Source organism: Candoia aspera, chromosome 2, assembly GCF_035149785.1.
Source record: "Candoia aspera isolate rCanAsp1 chromosome 2, rCanAsp1.hap2, whole genome shotgun sequence".
In the NCBI taxonomy this organism is placed as follows: domain Eukaryota; kingdom Metazoa; phylum Chordata; class Lepidosauria; order Squamata; family Boidae; genus Candoia; species Candoia aspera.
Window position 1 is genome coordinate 155,978,936 of NC_086154.1, and position 21,990 is coordinate 156,000,925.

The 21,990-nt window shown below is 43.3% G+C and overlaps 1 protein-coding gene across 3 annotated transcripts; it reads left to right on the forward strand.

Moving 5' to 3' along the window:
• The first annotated feature begins 6,232 nt into the window (after window positions 1–6,232).
• Window positions 6,233–21,785, forward strand: MCOLN1 (mucolipin TRP cation channel 1). 3 transcript variants are annotated; one of them, XM_063294484.1, is made up of 16 exons: window positions 6,233–6,609; window positions 7,418–7,492; window positions 10,242–10,351; window positions 10,588–10,805; window positions 11,100–11,267; window positions 11,365–11,521; window positions 12,098–12,212; window positions 12,601–12,697; window positions 12,826–12,925; window positions 15,680–15,786; window positions 17,462–17,611; window positions 17,736–17,837; window positions 18,112–18,234; window positions 18,898–19,104; window positions 19,654–19,784; window positions 20,027–21,785. In XM_063294484.1, exons 3-16 carry the CDS (start codon window positions 10,348–10,350, stop codon window positions 20,061–20,063), a joined length of 1,716 nt encoding a protein of 571 aa, XP_063150554.1. In that variant the 5' UTR covers window positions 6,233–6,609; window positions 7,418–7,492; window positions 10,242–10,347; the 3' UTR covers window positions 20,064–21,785. The 3 variants fall into 3 exon arrangements, with proteins under 3 accessions (XP_063150554.1, XP_063150552.1, XP_063150555.1); XM_063294482.1 differs by lacking the exon at window positions 7,418–7,492; XM_063294485.1 differs by lacking the exons at window positions 7,418–7,492; window positions 20,027–21,785 and having other exon boundaries at window positions 19,654–19,788.
• The last annotated feature ends 205 nt before the right edge of the window (window positions 21,786–21,990 follow it).

Genomic DNA, 21,990 nt, shown 5'->3' on the forward strand with positions numbered 1-21,990 from the left:
CGGTTGCAAATGGGCTGTTTTTCCATTGGCGGAAAATCTTGCTTCACCCCCCCTTTGGTTTTCCTCCTTTCCTATGGGGGTGGCTTTATACTAGCATATAAAGTCTCATTCAGGGGTGTGAATTGCTCGAATGTTTTCAGAAATCCCAAATGCCAAACAAAGCAGTTTGTAAACAGAGGACAGGCCACCCATTAGGTGCATGTTTGGGGCCTCCCATTGTCTGAGCTGCAAGTTAGTCAGTGGTGGTGAAGATGATTGATCACCTTGGAACCATTTCTGGAGGATCAGTGTAAAAATGATAGCAATGTGAAAGTGTCCTCTGTTAAGCATTCCCACAGTTGTCATTTTATCTAGCTTTTTCCAGAGGATCTTTAAAAATCAAATCTGCAACCTACACTACTTTAAATTTACATCTGAGTAAACATGCATAGTGAGCCAATTTGGTGTAGTGGGTAAGGCATCAGTTTAGAAACTGGGAGATGGCGGGTTCTAGTCCCACCTTGTGCACAAGGCCAGCTGGGGGACCTTGAGCCAGTCACTTTTTCTCAGCCCCTAGGAAGGACAAGCCACTTCCAAAATCTTGCCAAGAGAACCGCAGGGACTTCTCCAGGCAGTCACCAGGACTCAATGCTGACTCAAAGGCACACACACACAAACCTACATAACATTGTTTCTCTAACTGGAAACTAGATTATTGATCCTTTGATATGAAAGCAAAATATTTCTATTTTTGGCTGTGAAGGGCTTGCTTGATTTAGTATAACTTGAACCTCACCGATCTTTTTCCAACAGCAGTCACCTTATTTAGATTATATCCTACAGCAGCCTTTCTCAACTTTTTGACCCTGGAGGAACCCTTGAAATATTTTTCAGGCCTCAGGGAACCCCTGCACACTCGGGCTCAAACATAGGCCAGAAGTTACAAAATTATTGTATGAGTTTCATGTGTAGGCCTGTATGTATTCACTAACTGTGTTCTTCAACTAAAAGAATGAAACTTGCCTCTTTAATGTGAAGTTACCCGAATTTGAAATATTTTTTTTAAATAAATTGTGATCTCCCAGGGAATCCCTAGTGACCTCCCAAGGAACCCTGGGGTTCCACGGAACCCTGGCTGAGAAACCCTGTCCTACAGAGACTAATCACAATATTCCTGGGATTTCTTTAGCTTCCTCTGAAGAAAGATCAACTACATTGTCATCTACCCAAGGATCCTTCAAAACACTCTCTCTCTCTCTCTCTCTCTCTCTCTCTCTCTCTCTCTCTCTCTCTCCCTCTCCCTCTCCCTCTCCCTCTCCCTCTCCCTCTCCCTCTCCCTCTCCCTCTCCCTCTCCCTCTCCCTCTCCCTCTCCCTCTCCCTCTCTCTCCCTCTCTCTCTCTCTCTCTCTCTCTCTCTCTCTCTCTCTCTCTGAGGACCACGTGGAAGGGCAACAGATGACATTCACACAGCTCTGAGAAAGTCTAGAAAGAGAAATGCTCAAAGAGCTATCTGCCAGCAATTAATAACGTTGGTTGGGATTTAGATTCAGCCCCCTTCTAGTATATTATGACTAGGTGTGTCTCTCTATTTTCCCACCTCTATGCAGGAGTCCCAACCACGTTTAACACCCTGGATCACCCATGATACCACACATTTATTGGAGGGCCTGTTACCTGAACTGGCTATACTGAGTTCATAATTCCAAGAGCTCAATGCTAGCAAAGCCCTTGGGGGTTAGCATATGCCATCCAAGCTGATTAAGGCAAATACTGGATGGGGTTCACAATCCTGTATTCATTTTTCATTTCCATTGATTGAAATGGTCCTCATTTTAGAGAGCCAGTTTGGTGTAGTGGTTAAGGCCTGGAAGACGATGAGTTCTAGTCCCGCCTTAGGCACAAAATCAGTCACTCTCTGTCAACCCTAGGAAGAAGGCAAGGGCAAACCACTTCTGAAAATCTTGCCAAGAAAACTGTGGGGACTAGTCCAAGCAGTTGCCAGAAGACAAGACTGAAAGCGTACGCACACATTCCCAGTGACTGGCAGTTATCCCTGTACTTACAAAAGGGCAGCATGGCAGATCTTGCTCATTACTGGTCCATAACTCAGCTGAAAACAATAAGTAAACAATACATTAGACGCCTTGGCTAGGAGCTGCAGAACTGATGGTACAAGGAAATATTCTGGCTGAAGAGCAAACAGGCTTCCAAACAGGACAAGGGCTGGTATTACAGCAGATGGTGGAAGTACAGCAGTAAGACCTCCCTGTCTCTCTGCACTGTCTATAAATGTCCTTTTAAATCAATCTCCAGCTTTTGGAGAAAAACTCATGATGGCTATGTGAAGTTCCTGCTCCAGCTCATCAATAAGGAACACAAGGATATAGATCTACTACAGGTAAAATGGGAACCACTTGCAAACTCTGTTGCTATACAAGGAAGTGTTAGGCAGGGATGTACAGTGACCCCTCTGCTACTTAATTTTTATATTCATAATCAAGCATATCTGGATCTCCAGTCCCGCTATGCCGGCTGATAAGCAGCCTCCAATCCTGCCAATGATGCAGTGATTTTATCTCAGTCTCAAACTGGCTTTAAGAGATTACTGATTACTTTAGGAGATTACTGACAGCCCTTTCCTAGTTTATGAGAGGAACAAGCTGGATTCCATTGTGGAAGGTCCTGCAACGAGCAAATCTATACCTTAGGAAATATCATAGAACAGTATTTCGAGTACCCATTAGCCATTAACTTTGTTGATTTTAAAAAAGCTTTTGATAGCATCCATCGAGAGTCCCTTTGGCAGATCCTGCGTGCTGGCAGTCTTCGTTGCCATTTTTAAGAACTTGTACCAACGATCAAGCTGCTGTGTTAAGACTGAGAATGGCCGTACGGACTTTTTCGAGATCACCACGGGGGTCAGACAAGGTTGTATCTTGTCCCCACTCCTCTTCCGTGTGGCCCTCGATTATGTCATGCAGTGAGCTGGAGCACGCACTGGGACAGGCATCCATTGGACTGACCAAAGTTACCTTGGTGACTTGGATTTTGCCGATGACATCGCCTTGCTTGAGGAAGATGAGCTGAAACTACAATGTGCCACGACTCTCTTGGACGATGAGGCAAATAAAGTTGGCCACAGAATAAGCACCAAGAAATCGAGGATCATGCACGTGAGCTCCACGGCCCCAGTATGGGGAACTGAACTCAGACTGCAGCAGTTAGAGGAAGTGGAGAGGTTTGCCTATCTGGGTAGTGCGATCGCCCGGAATAGAGATGCAGAGAAGATGTTAGGTGCTGCGTTGGGAAGGCGATAGCCGTTTTTCGGAGGATGAATAAGTTCTGGTCCTTGCCGTCCATATCGCTGAAGATTAAGTTCCATCTGTTCACTTCTATCGTGATCCCGACAGCTGTTTATGCCAGAGAGACTTGGAAGGCATCAGCAAGTATCAACAAGAGGCTTGACGTCTTCCAACAGAGATGCCTCCTCCGAATTCTAAAGATCCGATATTTTGATCACATCGCTAATGGGGAGGTGCTCTGAAGGAGTAGCTTGTGTAAAATTCGTAACATCATTGCACATAGAAGACTTCACCTGGCTGGTCACATCTTCCGCATGGAGAACAACCGGATCCCTAAAGTGGCAAAGAGTTGGACTCCTCCTGACGCTAAACGACACAAGAATGCCCTCGAATAACATGGCAAAGAACACTGACACAAGACCTGAAGGCATGGAAGGACACCAAACGACTCGCCCAAGACCGAAAGAGCTGGAGAACCCTTACTGCCTGATATGCCACGTAGCATGAACCCAGGAGAGAGATTATTAAATTTATTTATTAAATTTTTATCACCACCCATCTCCCCCCTGAGTTGTGTTCTGACAATCATTTTCAAGTCAACTACTAAAAGCTACTTAGAGAGACATCGATCCAAAGAGACATTGCTCAAGAGACTCAGATCAGGAACTGGCAAATTCAGGGTAACATCTTTGAACAGGCAAAATGTTTTCAGTATTTAAGTATAATATTTCATGCCTCAGGTAAAAGGAAAGCTCATGCTGGCTGACAGTGCAGAGGAATGCTACACTGAGATTCTGCTCAAAATGAGGAGAGGGATTTTTGTTTGTTTGTTTTTGCTTCCATCAAACAAGAAGGATCTGGTTGTCTGGGCAAACCACAGATTAGGCACAAGCCAGCAGTGTGCTGCAGCTGCCAAAAAAAGCCAATGCAATCTTGGGTAACAGAGTTATAATATCAAGATCATGGGAAGTGATAGTTCCACCCTAGACTGCGCTGATCAGACCCTGCCTGAAATGCTGCGTGTCCTGTTCGGTTGCTACAATACAAGAAGAACGCTGAGGAACTAGAAAAAGTGCAGAGAAGAGCAACAAAGATGGTAAGGGGCTTGAAAGTTAAATCCTTTGAAGAATGGTTAAAAGACCTGGGCACGTATAGCCTAAAGAAGAGAAGGCTAAGGGAAGACATGATAGCAGTTTTCAAATATTTGAAAAGCTGTCACAGGGAAGAGGGTGTGGATTTAGTCTCTTTAGTGTCTGAGGATAGGACAAGAACCAATGGGTAGAAGCTTTATATAAACGAGGAGGAATTTCCTGACTGTGAAAGATATTAAGCAATAGAACAGCCTGCTTTCTTAAATCACGGGTGCTCCATCACTGGAGGCTTTTAAACTAAGGCTGGATAGCCATTTGTCTGGGATGATCTAAGGATTCCTGCTCTGGCCATGGCATTGGGCTAGAAGACCTCCAAGGTCCCTTCCAGCCCTATGATTCTATGAAATTGTTTGCAGACAAATTTTGGGTGCAATTCTGTGGAGCTTAATTAGGCCCATATTCCAACTTTACTAGAATCAGGGCTGCTTTCCAAGTGCTACAGAACCCCAGATGTGGGCCAAAAGCAGCTCTGGGCTGCCTTAGGGTGGAGAATCAAGCTTGATTGGGATCCTGAGTTGCTAGTTAAAACTAAACTTTCCTTCAGTGGGCTTTGCTCTCGTAATAATTCTTAAGAAACACCAGTTGGTCTGGAAGAAAGCTTTATCAGGCAAAGTGCTGACCTAACACATTTTATCAGAGGTCTTGCTATCAGTACAAGAAACAACAAGTTCTGGAAGTAGAAATTCAAAATAATTCACATTTTGTTTCCAATGGCTTCAATTACTGGCAGAAATGTCTGGTAGAAATCACAATGACAACAAAATAACATAATATGCATCATGACACCCTCATGCAAATGAGGCAAGTATTCTGCATCATGATCCCTATAGCATCACTTGCCCCCCTTGCAGATATCCATGGATATTGGAGTTTGGATATTAATATGGAGCTGGCTAATTACCTGACAGTCCTGCAATTGCCTAGAAAATGCAGAGACTTCTCTAGAGCTGTATTAGCATACGGCCATCTGCCTCACTAGCAGGCCAGTTTAATAAGATTCTTATAAGGTACAGATGTGCTCTTATAGATCAAGGGCAGCTAAAACAGCTAGCCACATCTTACAACAGTGTTTCTCAACCTCAGCAACTTTAAGATGTGTGGACTTCAACTCCCAGAATTTCCCAGCCAGTATTCTGGCTGGAGAATTCTGGAAGTTGAAGTCCACTCATCTTAAAGTTGCTGAGGTTGAGAAACACTGTCTTAGAATACTTGAGTTTTATACTGACATCTGAAATAAGCTTATCTCACTTGGTTTATCAAAATGTCCATCTTGCCCAAATAACCATTGTATCTCCCTTCTGCTATCTAATACGACTTGACACATGGTGTAGCCAAATTCTGACCTGTAGTTTGTCAACCCTGACATGAGCTAATAACTTTACTAATCTAGTGAATAATGTGCCTTCTGGATTGTTATTGTGTTGCGACATAGTACTGGTTTTGTTTTAATTTGTTGCTGCTGGTCTCTTGTCTGTAATAAAGTTTTCAGCTCGCCTCCAAGCTGAGGGAAAGAGGTAAGAGAGCTAATAATGTACCTCTATTTCTGCATTTTCGTCTTGTTGTAATGGCGAAAGGCCAACACATGCCTCATTAACAACATTTACTAAGTCAAAAACCCTGTCGACTTATATTTTACAGAGAACTGTTAAAAAAAACCCACAAGAATCCTAACACTGTATCCCAAACTTCTTGCCACGAAAACCTGATTCCGATGAAAAACCTATCCCCAGCATTCAAGGTTCTCCATCACCGCCCCAGTACACATGTTCAACGGTTTCCTCTGACTTCACTACGCAAATTCTCTCAAACCCACGTGCCCTCCTCAGCGCAGCACAAAGCTTAACAAACATCTGATGAAGTGGACTCGAGTGAACAAATTTTTTAAAGTGGTACAGCGGGCCCGAGCGCAAAAAGAACGCAGCCCCGCACCACAACTGACTAGCAAGTTGCTCTGACTTGCGCTGTCGTTCTAACCCTTTCCCTATCTCTATGCTCTCTTCCCCTTGGCACGTGACGAAGCCAGGGGCAGCCCTGCCAGTGCCAGTCCTGGCCTCATGACCGGATGTTTGGAGTCACTGTTTATACTTTCGAGGCGCCGGCGGTGAGGAGTTCCCTGTCGGCGGCCCGAAACATATGGGCTTCCCCGAAGCTGAGATAGGACCCGCGACAGTAAATAGGTAAGGGGCGCCTGTCGGTCATTCTGTCTGCCTTCCAGGGTCCGTCTGGTGCCAGAAGAGTAGCTGGAGTGACAATCCCCCCTTTTAAAAAAAATCAGTAAATGACACAATAAATGACATTTATTTGATGCTTCGAACGCAGAAGCAGGGTGCATCTCTTTGCCAGATTGTTTAGCCATATAGGCTATATGCGGACTGGGATAAGGAGAAAACAAGTTTCTCACTCCATCTATCAGAAGCCCAAAAAGTTTGCATGGCAGTGAGAGCGATCCTACTTAATGATTTAAAAAAAAAATTAAATCAACGTTCCCGAATCTGGTGCTCCATTAAAAATAGCATGGTATCTTCAGCAACAAAGCCTTGCCAAGCGTCATATCCTGCACCGGTTTAGCTTTTCCTGTTTCTTTTTTTAGCCTGGTATTCTGTCGGTCTTATATTCTGCATTATGTGTCTTAATTATATCTTGAACAATTACTAATTAAAAAAAATGTATGGGACTACAGCAATCATCATCCTTGCATGTGTGGATAAGCTGCTTGGGAAGGTAGGACAATCTAAGACAAAGCTGGGAATCCAATTGTGAAGACCAGGTTAAAATTTTATTGTAAACAGCCCAGAGTCCCCCTTTTGGGGGAGATGGGCAGTGATAGAAATTTGGGGGGTGGGGAAATAATAAATTTATTTATCTATTTATTTATTTTTGAAGGGGGGCTTCTGCTGTGCCCTGCTACTCTTAAGGGTCAGATCAGATGCAATTTGGGGCTTCATTTTTGGAGCTCTTAATTTTTTTCTTTCTTTCTTTCTGCAGTAGCAGCTTCTGTGGATGGCTGATTTGGATTGCAACTGCAGAAGGAGAGAAGTGCGTGCAATCCACCACTGAATGGTGAAAACAAGCAGTAAAAGATGAATATAGCAAATGAGTATCTAGAGACAGCAGCACCTAGCTGACCTTCACTGGTTTCTAAAACTTAAGTGGGGTTAGAAATGATTACTAATTAGATGAGAGAAACAAAGAAATCCTACAGTGGGAAGCCCCCCCCCCCATCCTCAGAAGACAATTGCAAAATCATTTCCCTCTTGTTGCTAAGAAGATTGCTGAGATATTTGTGAAGTCAGACAGAATCCAACTTTGATTAGAAAGCAACTTTTATCTTACATAGAGGCACTTACTTTCTGAATGGAGTTCAGTCTTCCAGATTCTGTTAAGACTTAATTCAAGTGTTCAGTTCTCTCTCTCTTCATCTTTCTTCCCTTCCTCTTCTTTCCACTTGTTGCACCACCACCCAAACTTTCTGAAACCGTTCTGCAGGACTCAAAATTAGGATTCCAAATTCTCAGCTTTAGTGGTTTTTGAACCTGGGGTTGCTCAGTGTGTAACAGACTCTCTGAAATACAGATTGTCTGTTGCAATCAGTGATCGTGGTGTTAGTATCCACTGCAGGGAAGTACTGGTCACTTTTAACTTGCTGCAGTGACAGGTTCAAAAGTCATGGCATTGCATCAAACAGCAAAGGTACTCTAGAATGCATCTTAAAATCTGTTGAAATAATAGTGATTGATTATTAATTATCAATAGTTATTGATTACAGAGCATGGAAAAAATTCGAAGCTCTCTGAAGGTTTCACGATAAGAGAAATGAAGGACCTGAAGCTCCCCCCATAATCTTTCCCTTTCTTCCACTGAGAGCAAATAAATACATCAAGTTAACATAAATGTGCTAGACCTATGCATGTGTATGTCAGATGGGTAGAGAGAGGGAAGAATATATTTATTTATTATAGTCATATGATTCGCAATAAGTTATTTGTATGTGTAGTGGAGAAAATAAATCTAACAAACAAAATTGAGACTGTGCCATTCCCCACCCCCCACCCCCCACCCCACCCTGTCTTTTAGATATGACCAGGATCAAATCCTAGTTCATTTCTTTGCCTAATCCCATCAGACTCAAACTGACCCCCCCTGCCCAGACAAAGCCCCCTGCAATCCAATCAAGCCAAAGAATAGAAGCCTCCTCACCAGCTCACAGCACAGCCCAAGGACAGCCCTTGCAAGGAAATTGCAACCTAGAGAAACCCCAGCCTTCTTCCCTCCTCCATCAGCTGGTGACCTCAACATGCCACCTCCTTTAACAATGGGCTTCCCCAGCTCTGCTGCCCTCCTGAAAGGCCCATTTTGCCTAACAGTAGAACTAACCCGGAGAGCCTCGTGTGGCGCAGGGTGGTAAGTGGCATTATTGCAACTGAAACTCTCCCCACAACCTGAGTTCGATCCCAGCGGAAGCTGGATTCTTTCTTGGGTAGCCGGCTCAGGTCAATTCAGCCTTCCATCCTTCCCAGGGCAGTAAAATGAGTACCCAGCTTGCTGGGGAAGGTGACAACTGGGGAAGACAATGGCAAACCACCCCACTCTAGTCTGCCAAGAAAATGTCACGAAAGTGGCATCCCTCCAAAGGGTCAGACACGACACGATGCTTGCAACAGGGGACCTTTCACCTTTCACACAGAATTAACCCCAGGTACACAGACAAGGACCTGCCTCGCTTCCCCAAACTGGCCAGTAAATCAGATCCCTAGGATTTCCTGCCTTGTAGCCTATAAAAATCTTTGCTTTTCCATTGTTCAGGGTCCTTCTTTCTTGTAAAGCGGGTATCCAACAATCAATCTTTGCAATAAAGCTTGGTTCTTCTTCCAACTGAATCTATGACATATGAGAAACATTCAACAGATATTCACACCCACAGACAATCCAAAAATACCTAAAATTCTTCAACCCTCTAACAACAGACAGCATATAGAACATGTAATAGCTCAGAATTTGGCCTCACTGTTGGAGATGCCGTTTGGGGAGAGAAAGAGCTATCATTGCTTGAGTGTGAGTAGAGTGCAGTAGCTGAACATTGTGTGAAGACAAGCGAGATGAATGTTTAAATCTCTACTTAGGCATAAGGCTTATTGAATGGCGATGGGCTATTGTTGAGTGGCTATAGGTTCAGTCTAACATCCCTCCCAGGATTGTTGTAGGGATAAACATGGTGGGGAAGGGTTGTATCTTAAGCATCCTGAAGGGAGGTAAAGGTTCCCTTGAGTTGAGCTTAATTCCTGGAGGCTACGCAGATTGTTTCCTTGGCAATAAAGCAGTGCTTTGCCAGAGCCACTTTCTAAGACAATCCCTAAATTTTGTTTGGGCTTAGGATCTTCTTGGCTTGCAGAACTTCTCAGAACATTGTTTTTGAATTTAACATGAAGCATCGATATATCTGCTGTCATGGACATGCAACACTATAGTTCATTTGTTCAGGATGCAGAGCTTCAGGTCTGCCATTCAGCAACTTACTTCTGTGGGGAGTATCCTTTTAGCACCTGAAACAAAAAGCACAACTGTCTCATTGAAAATGGTTCCTCTTTTCTTTGCTGTTTCATAGGATTGGTTCTCCTTACCCTCAAAGGAGCTAGACAGTTGCTGAACTGGGCGTCCCTCACATGATGTCAGCAACAAAATGAATAGTTTTGTGGGAGAGCCTGTTTTGCCTGCTTGCAGTTTTAGAGCTGCTGTTTTTGCCCATCACATATATAATTTGGCACAGCCTCTCTAAAAACAAGTATTGGTCTTGAGTTATGTTTGTTTTTAGGTTGCTACTGACAAATTGCATGCCTCGCAGGGATCAAGAAGCCCTACTAAGTCACAGACCTGGTCTTGTAAGAAGATCTGTTGGCAGCTGACTTTAAAACTTCAAGATGGGTAAGGAGGAAAGAAGTTGCAGTGCGTGCTTCACAGCTTTGATGTTTCTTAAGATAATTAGGCTAGGCTGTGATGGAATTATTTGGACAGCAGAGTTGATGGTAGTAGGTTTGGGTGCTTAACACTCTTAACTTGGTTAAATTATATGGATTTCTGGATTGCATGGAATTAATTTTACCCCTCTTTCTTAATACGTGAAGCTGGAGAGAGACATGTCCTGTTTCCCCTTGTTGCAGAGACAGAAAAGCTGCTGACCCAAGTGAATAGTTATGGGTCTCAGGATGGGGATATGAGGCCAACCTTAGGATCTACTGCCTTTCAGCCAGAAGAAGAAGAATTCCAAAGGCGTCTCAAATACTACTTCATGAGCCCCTGTGACAAGTTTCATGCCAAAGGTCGGAAGCCATTTAAATTGGTGCTTCAAGTGATCAAGATCCTAATAGTCACCATTCAGGTGTGTAAGAAAATGCAAATCTGGAGCAAAGTCCTGGATGGCTTTGCATTGTCTAGTCTTTTAAAAAAGTTCAGTCTATCACAGTTTATCCTAAGTATAGTAGTTTCCACTATTCCCCGTGAGAGGGATGGCATCTTTCCTGCAGCCAAGGGCTGGGCTCTCTGGCCTTCCAAGGGTGCAGAGGACATGGCTGGTGATGCTGTGAAGTTACTGAAATGAGGGACCACATTTTTGGCAATTTTTAAGGCTTTGTGGGGCTTTTTCCCCTTGTGCTTTCTGCCTTCCCTTCCACAGCTCATTCTCTTTGGGCTCAGCAATCAGATGGTGGTAACATTCAAAGAGGAGAACACTATTACATTTAAGCATCTCTTCCTGAAGGACTACACAGATGGGTCAGAGGATACCCATGCAGTCTACACACAGGCAGATGTCTATGACCATATATTCCATGCAGTGGAAAAGGTGAGAAGGGGCTCAGATGCACTGGAAGTGGGAGGGGGCATATGGATGATCTGGAATTAATTGGCCTCATTCTGGTGATGGTGATTTCCCCTTACAGTACTTGGCCATTCCAAATGAGACAATTGGGCGCTACGCCTATGTCCGCACAGGCAATGCTAACCAATCAGCCCTTATGCTCTGCCAGCAATACTACCGCAAGGGGAGAATTGACCCAGCCAATGACACTTTCAACATTGACCCCAAGGTCATCACAGGTAAGCTAATGTCTTCCCTGAACCTTAGCTCTTGTATCCACTCTTCAGTCTTGGATGTGGACATGGCCCTTGCTTGTCCTCCAGCTGTTGAGGTCTGCAGGTGAGGTCATTCTAAAGGTGCTCCTGCTGTCAGACATTTTTCTGTCTAGTAAGCAGGGGAGGGTCTCCTCCTGCATTGCTCATAGACCAATGTTTCTCAACCTTGGCAACTTTAAGATATGTGGACTTCAACTCCCAGAATTCTTGGCATATCTTAAGGTTGCCATGGTTGAGGAGTACTGTCCTAGGCTGTGGAACACACACTCTTGGGAGAGATGTTTGGCTCCCACTCTCTCTGCATTTAGAAAATCTGTAAAGATGTATCCTTTTCATTGGATGTTTCATTTTCAATTGATTTCAATGTTAATATTATGTTTTTAATCTTTTGTATTTTTTAAAAGTTTGTTAGCCAGATTGAATGCTCATTTAAATAAAAAGGTGGGCTGCAATTCTTTTTGACATTCCTTACCCCCCTCCCCATCTTCATCCAAATCTGGCAGAGTCTGAAGCATGAGGCAATGTCTCCTTTTTATGCAGAATGCCTTGGTGTGGATCCCCCAGAGAAGATCCCTCCTCCATCTGAGCTTGAAAGGAAACACCTAGATCTGGTGTCAGGTCACAGCTACAGGAACTTTACACTTAAGTTTTACAAGTAAATGGTTGTATTTTATTGGTCTTTGTAGCAGTCTTGAAGAGTTGACAAGCCTCTTATGTTTTTAAATAATTAAAGCCCTAATTATTGTTTTGGGGGAATATTGCACTGATCTTTGGAACTCTGAAGATTCCTTCTAAGTCTTTCTGTGCACTTGGCACAGAGATTCATTTTTATGCTCATCATAGCTTTGAACCAAAATAATTTGATTCATATACAGTATATATATCTTATGTATATACCTTATGTATTTGAAGGATGCAGTTATTGTCTTGTTTTTAGTACAATTTAGATGGTTGAGTCTATTCATTTTTCTCATTCTGTTATAATAATCATGTACTTGAGTGATTTATTGGGAGATTGCCTCTCCACATCTTGTTTCTGGCAGGCTCATTAATGTCACAATTGACTTCAAACTAAAAGCCATCAACATCCAAACAATAATCAACAACGAAATTCCAGACTGCTACACCTTTGCTATAACAGTGAGTAGCCAAGTCCCACTGTCTTTGCTTCTCAGTTCATACTTGAGGATCCCCCATTCACGTACTGATCTAGTAGAGCTAAAGATGTTGCCTTCCTTCTTTTCTTCTCTTCCTCCATTTTTCCCCAGATTACATTTGACAATAAAGCACACAGTGGCAGAGTGAAGATCCATTTGGATAACAAAGTGGACATCCAAGAGTGCAAAAACCCAAGTGTCTCTGGCAAAGGTACCAGTGAGTTGCAGGGGGAGGAATGTGGCACAAGTTTAAGCTTGCTTTCCTAAAGGGCATTCCACTCAGCAGCATGCTTAGGCAATGCCCTGGAACTGTTGGAAGTAGGTGTCAAAACCTTAATTAAACTAATGGATATAAAACTATATAATTTAGAAGTGCTGCATTTGTCAAAAAGGGTGGACGTCCATGTGGCTGCTCCTCTTTCTAAAAGAAAATTGTTAAAGATATTGGTGGTTGCTTGCTTAGTATACTGTATTCCCCCATTGCTGGCAATGTTAGGGCTATCGTTCATTGAGAGACACAGCCCCTTAAGACTTTTGTTATAAAGATGCTTACTTTATAGTTCACTTGGTGTCCTTTTTCTGGACCTTCTCAAGTTCTAAGCTTTCCTTTGAAGAACTAGGATGAGTAAAAATGTAGTGTTTTCCAGATGAGTCAAAGGCTTACATGATGGTTTTATTATAATTGATGGTTTGCTTTTAATTCCTGTCTTAAAGCAAGATAGCCAGGTAGCTTGCCTGTCTCCCTGCCTAGCTACCTATCTACCCCCTTGCCTGCCTCTCTACTTTTCTGCTGTTTAAGTTCTCAAGAACTTAAAAGAGCTAATACAATTTAAAACAAACAGAATATTAAAAGTTAGCAAGATTAACTGGCACATAAATGCATCTTCCAGATTTCCTAAATACTGAAAAGAGGTGGGGACCAAATGCAGATCCTAGGGAGATACATTCCATAGCCTGGGAGCAACTTAGGAGAAGGGCCTCTCCCACATGACAGAAAGATGAGCCTTTGACAGTGGTGACATCTTCAAAAGGGCCTCACCTTCAGATCTGTTGCCTGTACTGAAGGATCTGCAGGGGTTGCTAGTTATTTACTGGAACAATTTAAGGTATGGTATTGACCTTTAAGACCCTAAAGGGCTTAGGGACTATCTAAGGGAATGCCTCTTCTTCTAAAGGTAAGGGAGTTAAGGGAGTAACTTCTAAAGTTAGTTCATAGAAGAAGAGGTATTCCCCTAGAGCAAGGTTTCTCAACCAGGGCTTTGTGGAACCCTAGGGCTCCACAAGAGGTCACTAGGGGTTCCCTGGGAGATCATGATTTATTTTAAAAATTATTTCAAATTCAGGCAACCTCACATTAAAGAGGTACGTTTCATTCTTTATTTTCAGTTTAAGAACACTGTTAATGCATATATACAGGCCTACACATGAAACAAATATAATTTTGTAACTTCTGACCTATATTTGAGCCTGAATGTGCAGGGGTTCCCTGAGGCCTTAAAAATATTTAAAGGGGTCAAACGGTTGAAAAAGGCTGCCTTAGATAGTTCCTAAGCCATTTAGGGTCTTAAAGGTCAATGCTACACCTTAAACTGTTCCAGGTAAATAACTGGCAACCCCTGCCGATCTTTTAGTACGTGTGTCATATGATCCCTGTACCTTGTACTGCTTAAAAGCCTGGGTGCTGCATTTTGCACCAGCTGCAACTTCTGCACATTTTTCAAGAAAAGCTTCATGTAGAGTATATTGCAGTGCTCAAGTCATAGATAATCTTCACCAGAGTTGATTGGCTGAGGAAGGGATGCTACTGATGCATTAAACACAGTTGGGCAAAGGCTGGCATTGCCATGGCTACTACCTAGGAATCCAGTGACTGCTGAGATCAAGGAGCACTTGCAAACTGCGAACATGTGCTTTCAGGGAGAATCAAGCCCCATCCAAAAAGGTTGAATCTCAGTCTCTGAGTCCAGTTTCCTGCTTATTGATGAGCATACTAGTGACACCCCAGATGACCTCTCTAAGCAGCCTCATGCAGATGTTGAACAGAATGGGGGATAAGATGAAATCCTGTGGGACAGACAATTACTAAGTATTGAGCAGTAGTCTCTTAGCATTACCTTCTGGACATGGCCCAGTAGGAAGGTCCAGAACCAACGTCAAGCAATACCCCATGGCTTAGGTTCTTCTGGCTGTCCAGAAGGATACCATAATTGATTAAACTGAAAGCTGCTAAGACGTCCAAGAGGACTAGCAGGGCTCTGCTCTCTACAGTCAATTTATGGTGTAGGTCATGCACTAAGGCACCCACAGTTGTTTCAGTACCATAAAACCCTGATTGAAATGGATCCAGAAAATCAGTATTGTTCAGATGCATCTGGAATGGCAAGACCACCATGTTAACTTTTCCCTGAAGTAGAAATTTGAGCCTGTGCTATAATTGGGCAGATTTCCTTAGTTAAGGGAGAGTTTCTAGAATAAAGTTTCCTGTTTTGTGGCTTGGAGAAACATCCCTTCTGCAAGGGGGCATTACACTGAATTGGCCCTTTTTATGGCCACAGTCCAATAGCTTGCATTTTTAGAGATCAAAAGGACACTTTCTTTAAGAATTTTTAGCCAATTCCACCAGTCTAACCCTTCCAGGTGAGACTGTTTTCTCCTCCATGTTCATTACCTTTATACTCTGGTTTCTCTTCAGATCATATCTTTTCATTACCTTTATTATCCATGCTCTCTTTTGGTTAAGCACCTACATCCTTCCTCCTTTGGTTTAAAATGTAAAAAAATCTTGCATGGTTTGTTCCACCTGCCATTTTGGTATTACTGATGCTACGTATTTGCTCTTTCCTGCCCACCTCCATCAAGCCTTTGTGGATGGCATCTTCTGTAAGAAGGAGCGTTATCTTTCTCTCCTCTGCAGCTTCCTGTTTCATTGCAGAAACCCAACATTACCTCATTTTCTTTCTTGCAGGAGACAACAGTTTCCGGATGTTCTTTGATGTGGTGGTGATTCTTATCTGTGTCCTATCCTTCATCTTGTGTTCCCGTTCAATTATCAGGGGACTTCGACTGCAGCATGTGAGCATTGCTAGGAAAGGGCATCCCTTTTCCTTAGTGGATTCCCCTGTGTGTTTCTAAACAAGAGGGAAAAGGAGCCTGGCAGTATCTTTTTTATGCTGAACAGCTGCAAAAATCAAAATTTCCATGAAGGTGGTAGGAAAAGTGCACATATTTCCTGAAGTATGTTGCTTGTATTTTTAGGTTTGTGTCCCATAAAACTCAAGGCAGAACCAGGCTCTAGTCCATTGGTTGTAGTTCATTCTGACCTGGTTTGTCCCTGCTTTGCTTCTTCAAGAGGTGTAGCATATCCACGTGTCCTCTTTGTTTCCTCCAACTCTTACCAGTCATTTTGGCATGCAGAAATGGAGAGAATTTTAAGATTACTTTGACATTTACAGAGTCACCCTACACTTTTCTGACCAACAGACCTAGCCACAAATGAATGTGGCTTATTTAGAAAGGAGTGGTTATTTGCAAAAGAGGAAAATGATTTTAAAAGAGGAAAAAAACCAAAAATTTGCCCAGACATATTAGCCAAGAACGTTGTAAGGAATGTTCTGTGGAACAGAAACAAAAGTTACTGCAGGTTTTTCTTGCTATGGCAGTCCACTTTGTAATGCCCAGACTTTGCAGATGTTAAAATAGAAGTAGAAGAATGTAGTAGAAGAATAAACTAGCTGCTTTTATTCTGCACTAGAAATGTGCAAAACATTTTGAATTTGAAATGTTTCAGGCTCAAACACTTCTTTTTTTTTTTTTCAAATAAAGCTTCGTTGACTTTTTCAACATACATGAAACTACAAGAAATGAAATGAAATATACCACAAGAGAAAAAAGGAACTAAAAAGCATGAAAATACAAAAAAAGACTACTAACTTCTGACTTTCTACAATTTCAGTCCCTTACTCTAGTTCAAGCTGGAATGAGCATTACTTCTATAAAACATTTCCATTCTCAATATAACATTTCCTCTAAAACACTATTTTTCCTTTGAAATGGATATACCGTATATAAAAAAGCGTTTTTATAACATAAAAAAATCTCCCCCCTTAATAGACTAGTAATCAAATAGTATCCTTCCTCATTACAATTTTACTCCTAACCAAAGCATTTATATAGTTAAACGTTATATCTCCACCATTACATATTTAAACAATAACCTTATTAAGATCCTTTTACCCAAGGTAAATTCATCCCAAAAGCAAAAACATCTGTCTAAACCTTTAAAGGTGTTTTAAAAAGTGTTTCAGCTCAAACACTTCTTGTGAGGCCAAATCAACGTTGGAACACTTCCAGTGAAGCTGGAACAGCTTATTCTGTACACCCCTTTCTTCGACACTGAGTTTTCACCATCGTCTTTATCTCTTTCCAGGACTATTCTTGGTTGACCATTTTTTGCTGAGTGTTGCTGAGTGACTAGTGGTTAGGGCATAAGAACCATGCTGGTGTTTGAAAGCAAATTCTTTGGACAAATGAGGACGTTGGCTCTCCTGGTCCTAGCTCAAGGGAGATGAATAATTTGGCGCCTCCCAACTCTTTGAAGCTAAGCCCATCATCATCGTCTAAACTTCATTGTATTCACCTTGCCCTCCTGCCCTGATGCGGGAAAGGAGATAGAAGAGTGGGGAAAAGCAGAGTCACCAGCTGGCAGGGTTGTGGCTACTTGTTCATAGTGGCTCTTTTCTTTGTACAGGAGTTCAGCCAGTTCTTTCAGCGCCGCTACAACCAGAATATCTGTCTCTCCGACCGTATGGAATTTGTGAATGGCTGGTACATTTTGCTAGTGGTGAGCGACATCCTTACAGTTTCTGGCACCATAATGAAAATTGGGATAGAGTCCAAGGTAAGGAAGTCTCCAAGCAGGTTATAGCCTTAAATGCATGGGAATGTCTCAGATTTGGGGCTGTAACCCAGAGCTGTGAACAGCCTCCTCCAATCCCTACTCATAAGGCCTTCTTTGCTTGCAGAACTTTGCCAGCTATGATGTCTGCGGCATCCTTCTGGGAACCTCCACGCTCTTGGTCTGGGTCGGGGTCATGCGCTACCTGAGTTTCTTTCAAAAATACAATGTAAGTGGGACACATTTTTTTTCTTTTTTTCCAGTGCATCCCCCAGGTTAGTAGTGGCAAAAGAAAGGGCCAGCTCTCATATTAGAAGCAATTATTGAGTTCCTTTTAAAAAAAAATTAAAGCTGGGCTCTTAAAAGTGTAAAACCTGCTCCTAGGATCAAATCCTGCCTCAACCATGTTTCCAGGGCTGTTACAGCCCCAGTTTGGGTCACAACTGGCTTGATTAAAGGTTTCAGATCCTCATCTCAGACTGCCTTTTCTTCATTCCTTCTAGATCCTCATTGTTACCATGCGGGTTGCCCTTCCCAACGTCATCCGCTTCTGTTGCTGTGTGGCAGTGATCTACCTGGGCTACTGCTTCTGTGGATGGATAGTCCTGGGACCCTATCATGTCAAGGTAGGAGGAGACGCCAGGCATGGAACAGGAGGGGTGGAAGTGGATCACTGATCGAAGTGCTGCTGTAATGCAAACCAAGCCATGGCATGTGTCTTCCTTAGAGGAGGATGTGATGTGATTGCTTTTATTCTGAAGACTTAGGCAGCTGCTCACCTAGCAGTTCGAAAACATGCAAATGTGAGTAGATCAATAGGTACCGTTTCGGCGGGAAGGTAATGGCATTCCGTGTCGTCATGCTGGCCACATGACCCGGAAGTGTCTATGACAACGCCGGCTCTAAGGCTTAGAAACGGAGATGAGCACCGCCCCCTAGAGTCGGACACGACTGGACTTTACGTCGAGGGAAACCTTTACCTTTACCTTTACCTTAGGCAGCTAAGGGATCAAAGATTCTGAAGCCTTTGAGCTGTGTGTGTGTGTGTGTGTGTGTGTAATTGCCTGTGCTTTCCTCTCGTTCCATCCCAACCCATTTCCCAGAGCAGATGTGGGAGTTGCACAGGAGTAGAGAGAGGAAGAACCACCCTTTTGCTGGCAGATGTCATTCTGCCTGTGGCATGTCACTATTGCAGACAACCCTTTTGTGTGCTGGCTCTGCTTTTGCTAGACTGTGGTGTCCAGATGTTGGATGTCTCTTAAGTTCTTTGTCTACCCTTTTGGTTTCAGTTCCGTACCCTCTCAATGGTGTCCGAGTGCCTTTTCTCCCTCATCAACGGGGATGACATGTTTGTGACGTTTGCCAGCATGCAGCAGAGCAGCTACTTGGTGTGGCTTTTCAGCCAACTGTATCTGTACACCTTCATCAGCCTTTTCATCTACATGGTGCTCAGCCTCTTCATTGCTCTCATCACTGGGTCCTATGAGACCATCAAGGTTAGTCTTGTTAGGAGTTGCCAGTCCTGTATACAGAGCTGGAGTCAAGCGGCTTTGCTCTGCACCCCGGAATGGAACCTTGTAGGCTTCTTTATGTGAACCGCAGCTGAGAAGTGAAGTTTTATTCCTTTTCTAACCTTACTACCTTAACAAGAGAGAGGGTGTGAATTGCCTATAGTTCCAGAAGTGCTCCAACCACAGAGACTGTTATCAAGGTTAGGCCTACGAAGACTACTAGCCTGTAATTGTCTGTGGGAATGACCTTGGGAGACAGGAGGAAGAGCCGCAGACTAGGCAATGGTCAGATAAGAGGCAGCTGAGCCTGCAGAAGGAATGGCAAACATCTCAGAAGGGACCCTCCCTAGTTTCTTGGACTGTAAAGGCGACAGGGGAGAGATGTGCTTTCAGACTTGCAAGTTTCTGTTCATGTAACCTTACAATAAAGATAGTGCTAGTACTTCTGGGTGTGCTTCTTGTCTAGACTACCTCACAAGGCTGACACAGTCACAGCTGAGCCACCTCAATAACAACTACTTGTTTCTCTTTCAGCATCAGTGTGAGGGGGAAGCATCTGTCACTCAGCTCCATGCCTACATAGCTGAATGCAAAGATAGCCCCAAATCTGGCATGTTCCGCAAGGAAAGCAGCACCTCGTGTTCAATCTTCTGCTGCTGTGAACGGTAGGTCTGCAAGATGGGCCCCGTACCTGCCTTTGTTCCTCTCCAGTTAGGCCTGGCAATTTGGACTGCAAAGCACCCTGTTGATTACGACAAGATCCAGCATCAAAAGGAAGACTCCTCCGGCCATGCACTGGTCCACCTCAGAGCCCTGAAGGGCAAACTGCTAGTGCTGGGGAGCTGGAGATATGTTGTGCTCTTCTGTGGGAGGGGGACAGTTTGATGGTTGTCTTTTTCACTTGCAGAAGCCCGCTGCAGGAGAACGTGCTGGTGGTGAACTGAGGGCCTTGTGGGAACAAAGGGGACTGTTTTGCTGCTTCCTGCTGGATTGCCTGGGAGACAGAGTGGCCTGGAAGTGGACTACAGAAGGCGAACAGTGGCCTGTTTGTGGCAGGGATTGGGATATGAGAGGTAGCAGCTTGCAGTGTGAGCTCTATGTCTATTCCCCAGAGAGCTGTTGCGACAGTCCTCTGAATAACGAGGTTCCTGGGGAGAGGGAGGGAGAATAGTTTTTTAAATAACTCCAGCCTTAGTTGGGCTGCATTAGACTATAATGAAATCATTACTGTGGTTCCCACCTTTCTCAGGTTGGGTGAAACTGGAAGGCTTGCAAAGCAATTAGGAGGAATGAACATCTTTTAAAATAACTTTGTTTTAGAAGAAGAAAGACTGGTAAAAAGGATGTGGCAGGAATAATCAAGCCAAAACCCTTGTGTTAATTCTGAGATCTTCAAGCCACCGCCTCCACCCCCCGGTTCCAGTAGGTGAATCCATTTGCCTCAGAAGGCATTGGTTACGTCCTTCAAGCAAGATCCAAAGGGGTAAACTCCTCCCTAGCATAAAAGCTTATCATCTGATTGGTACCTGGCAGGTTCAGGATTCTATAGAACGAACTGAAAGTAAGTCCTTAATGAGCAGGGCTGGGAGGGGCAGAAGCAGCTGCTTGAAAAATACGGAGCAAGACTTCTCCCACCTCTTCCTGTTCAAGAGTGGTCCATGTATTTCCATTGTAGTGGTGCTCTGCTGGTATTCTGGCAGTGTTATCTGTAATGAGCTTGACTTGTTCTCTATCACATGCTAGTCCATCAGTTTCTCTAGGTTGCAATGGCTGTGTATTAAGAGCAGAGCATGCTCACTGACCGAGAAGAGAAGATTGCACTTGAACAGGAATATGAGTAGGTAAAAAAATGTTTGGCCAGAACTGGAACTCTCTTGGCTTCCAGCACTGGCCTTTGCGGCAGAACATCTTGTATTATTCAGAAGAGGACGGTGCTAGCTCAGGATTGGCAGCCTGGCATGGAAAAATTTCTATCAGCCATTTGGTCTTTTTTGTACACAGTTCCATGATGCAGAGATTTTGCAATGAGGTAATGAAGAGGGCAGCATCCATGTCAATATTTGAATGAGAGGTTGACCCTTCTCCTTATGGGTATCAGAATTTGAACTGGAAACACTGCTTACTGTGGTGCTGAGGTGCCCTAATGCCCATCATCCCCTGGAGTACTTTCTCCCTGGTCTGGTTCGGATCCCTGTCCCCCCACAGGGGACTCTCTAGGCTTGTCTCGCCCTGATGAAGTTGCTTGGAGCAGATAATCTCACAGATGTACCATTTCATCCTCTTTTTCTCTGTATGAACTTTACAAAATAATTCATGGTCTAAAAGATGAAAAGCATTGGACTTTTCACTTCAGAAGCAGAAATGTTTAGGATTTGCCATGTTGGACTTTTATTACAGGGAGGAATTAACTGGATCCTCCCACCGCTGAATGTTCCTGTCTATTAAATGCACAAGTTGGTTTTAAAAATCAGTCAAGTGACCCAAATAATGTTAAATAAGGGCCAGTAATTTTAAAGCAGTAATTTAATAGAATTGTAACAAAGAATACAGCATTAATTTGAATTTTTTCCTGTTAGTATAATTTATGAGGTACGGTTCTGGACTATAGAAATCAATTATTTATAGCTAACAGTATTATTCAAATAAATAACTATGAGAAAAACACAGAGGGAAAGCAATTCATTTTGGTTTTTAACCCTGAATCCTATGGCTATTGTCAGTGGTTACAAATATAGTATGTTTAATCTAGCAACTGCAAAAGACCATTTGGCTTTATGATGTGGCTGAGTCTGTCTTGAAAATGGTGTTTGGGTGTATCTATGTACGGCTTCTGTAGAAAATAGTCCTTACTCCTGCCTTTGTTATCTGGTA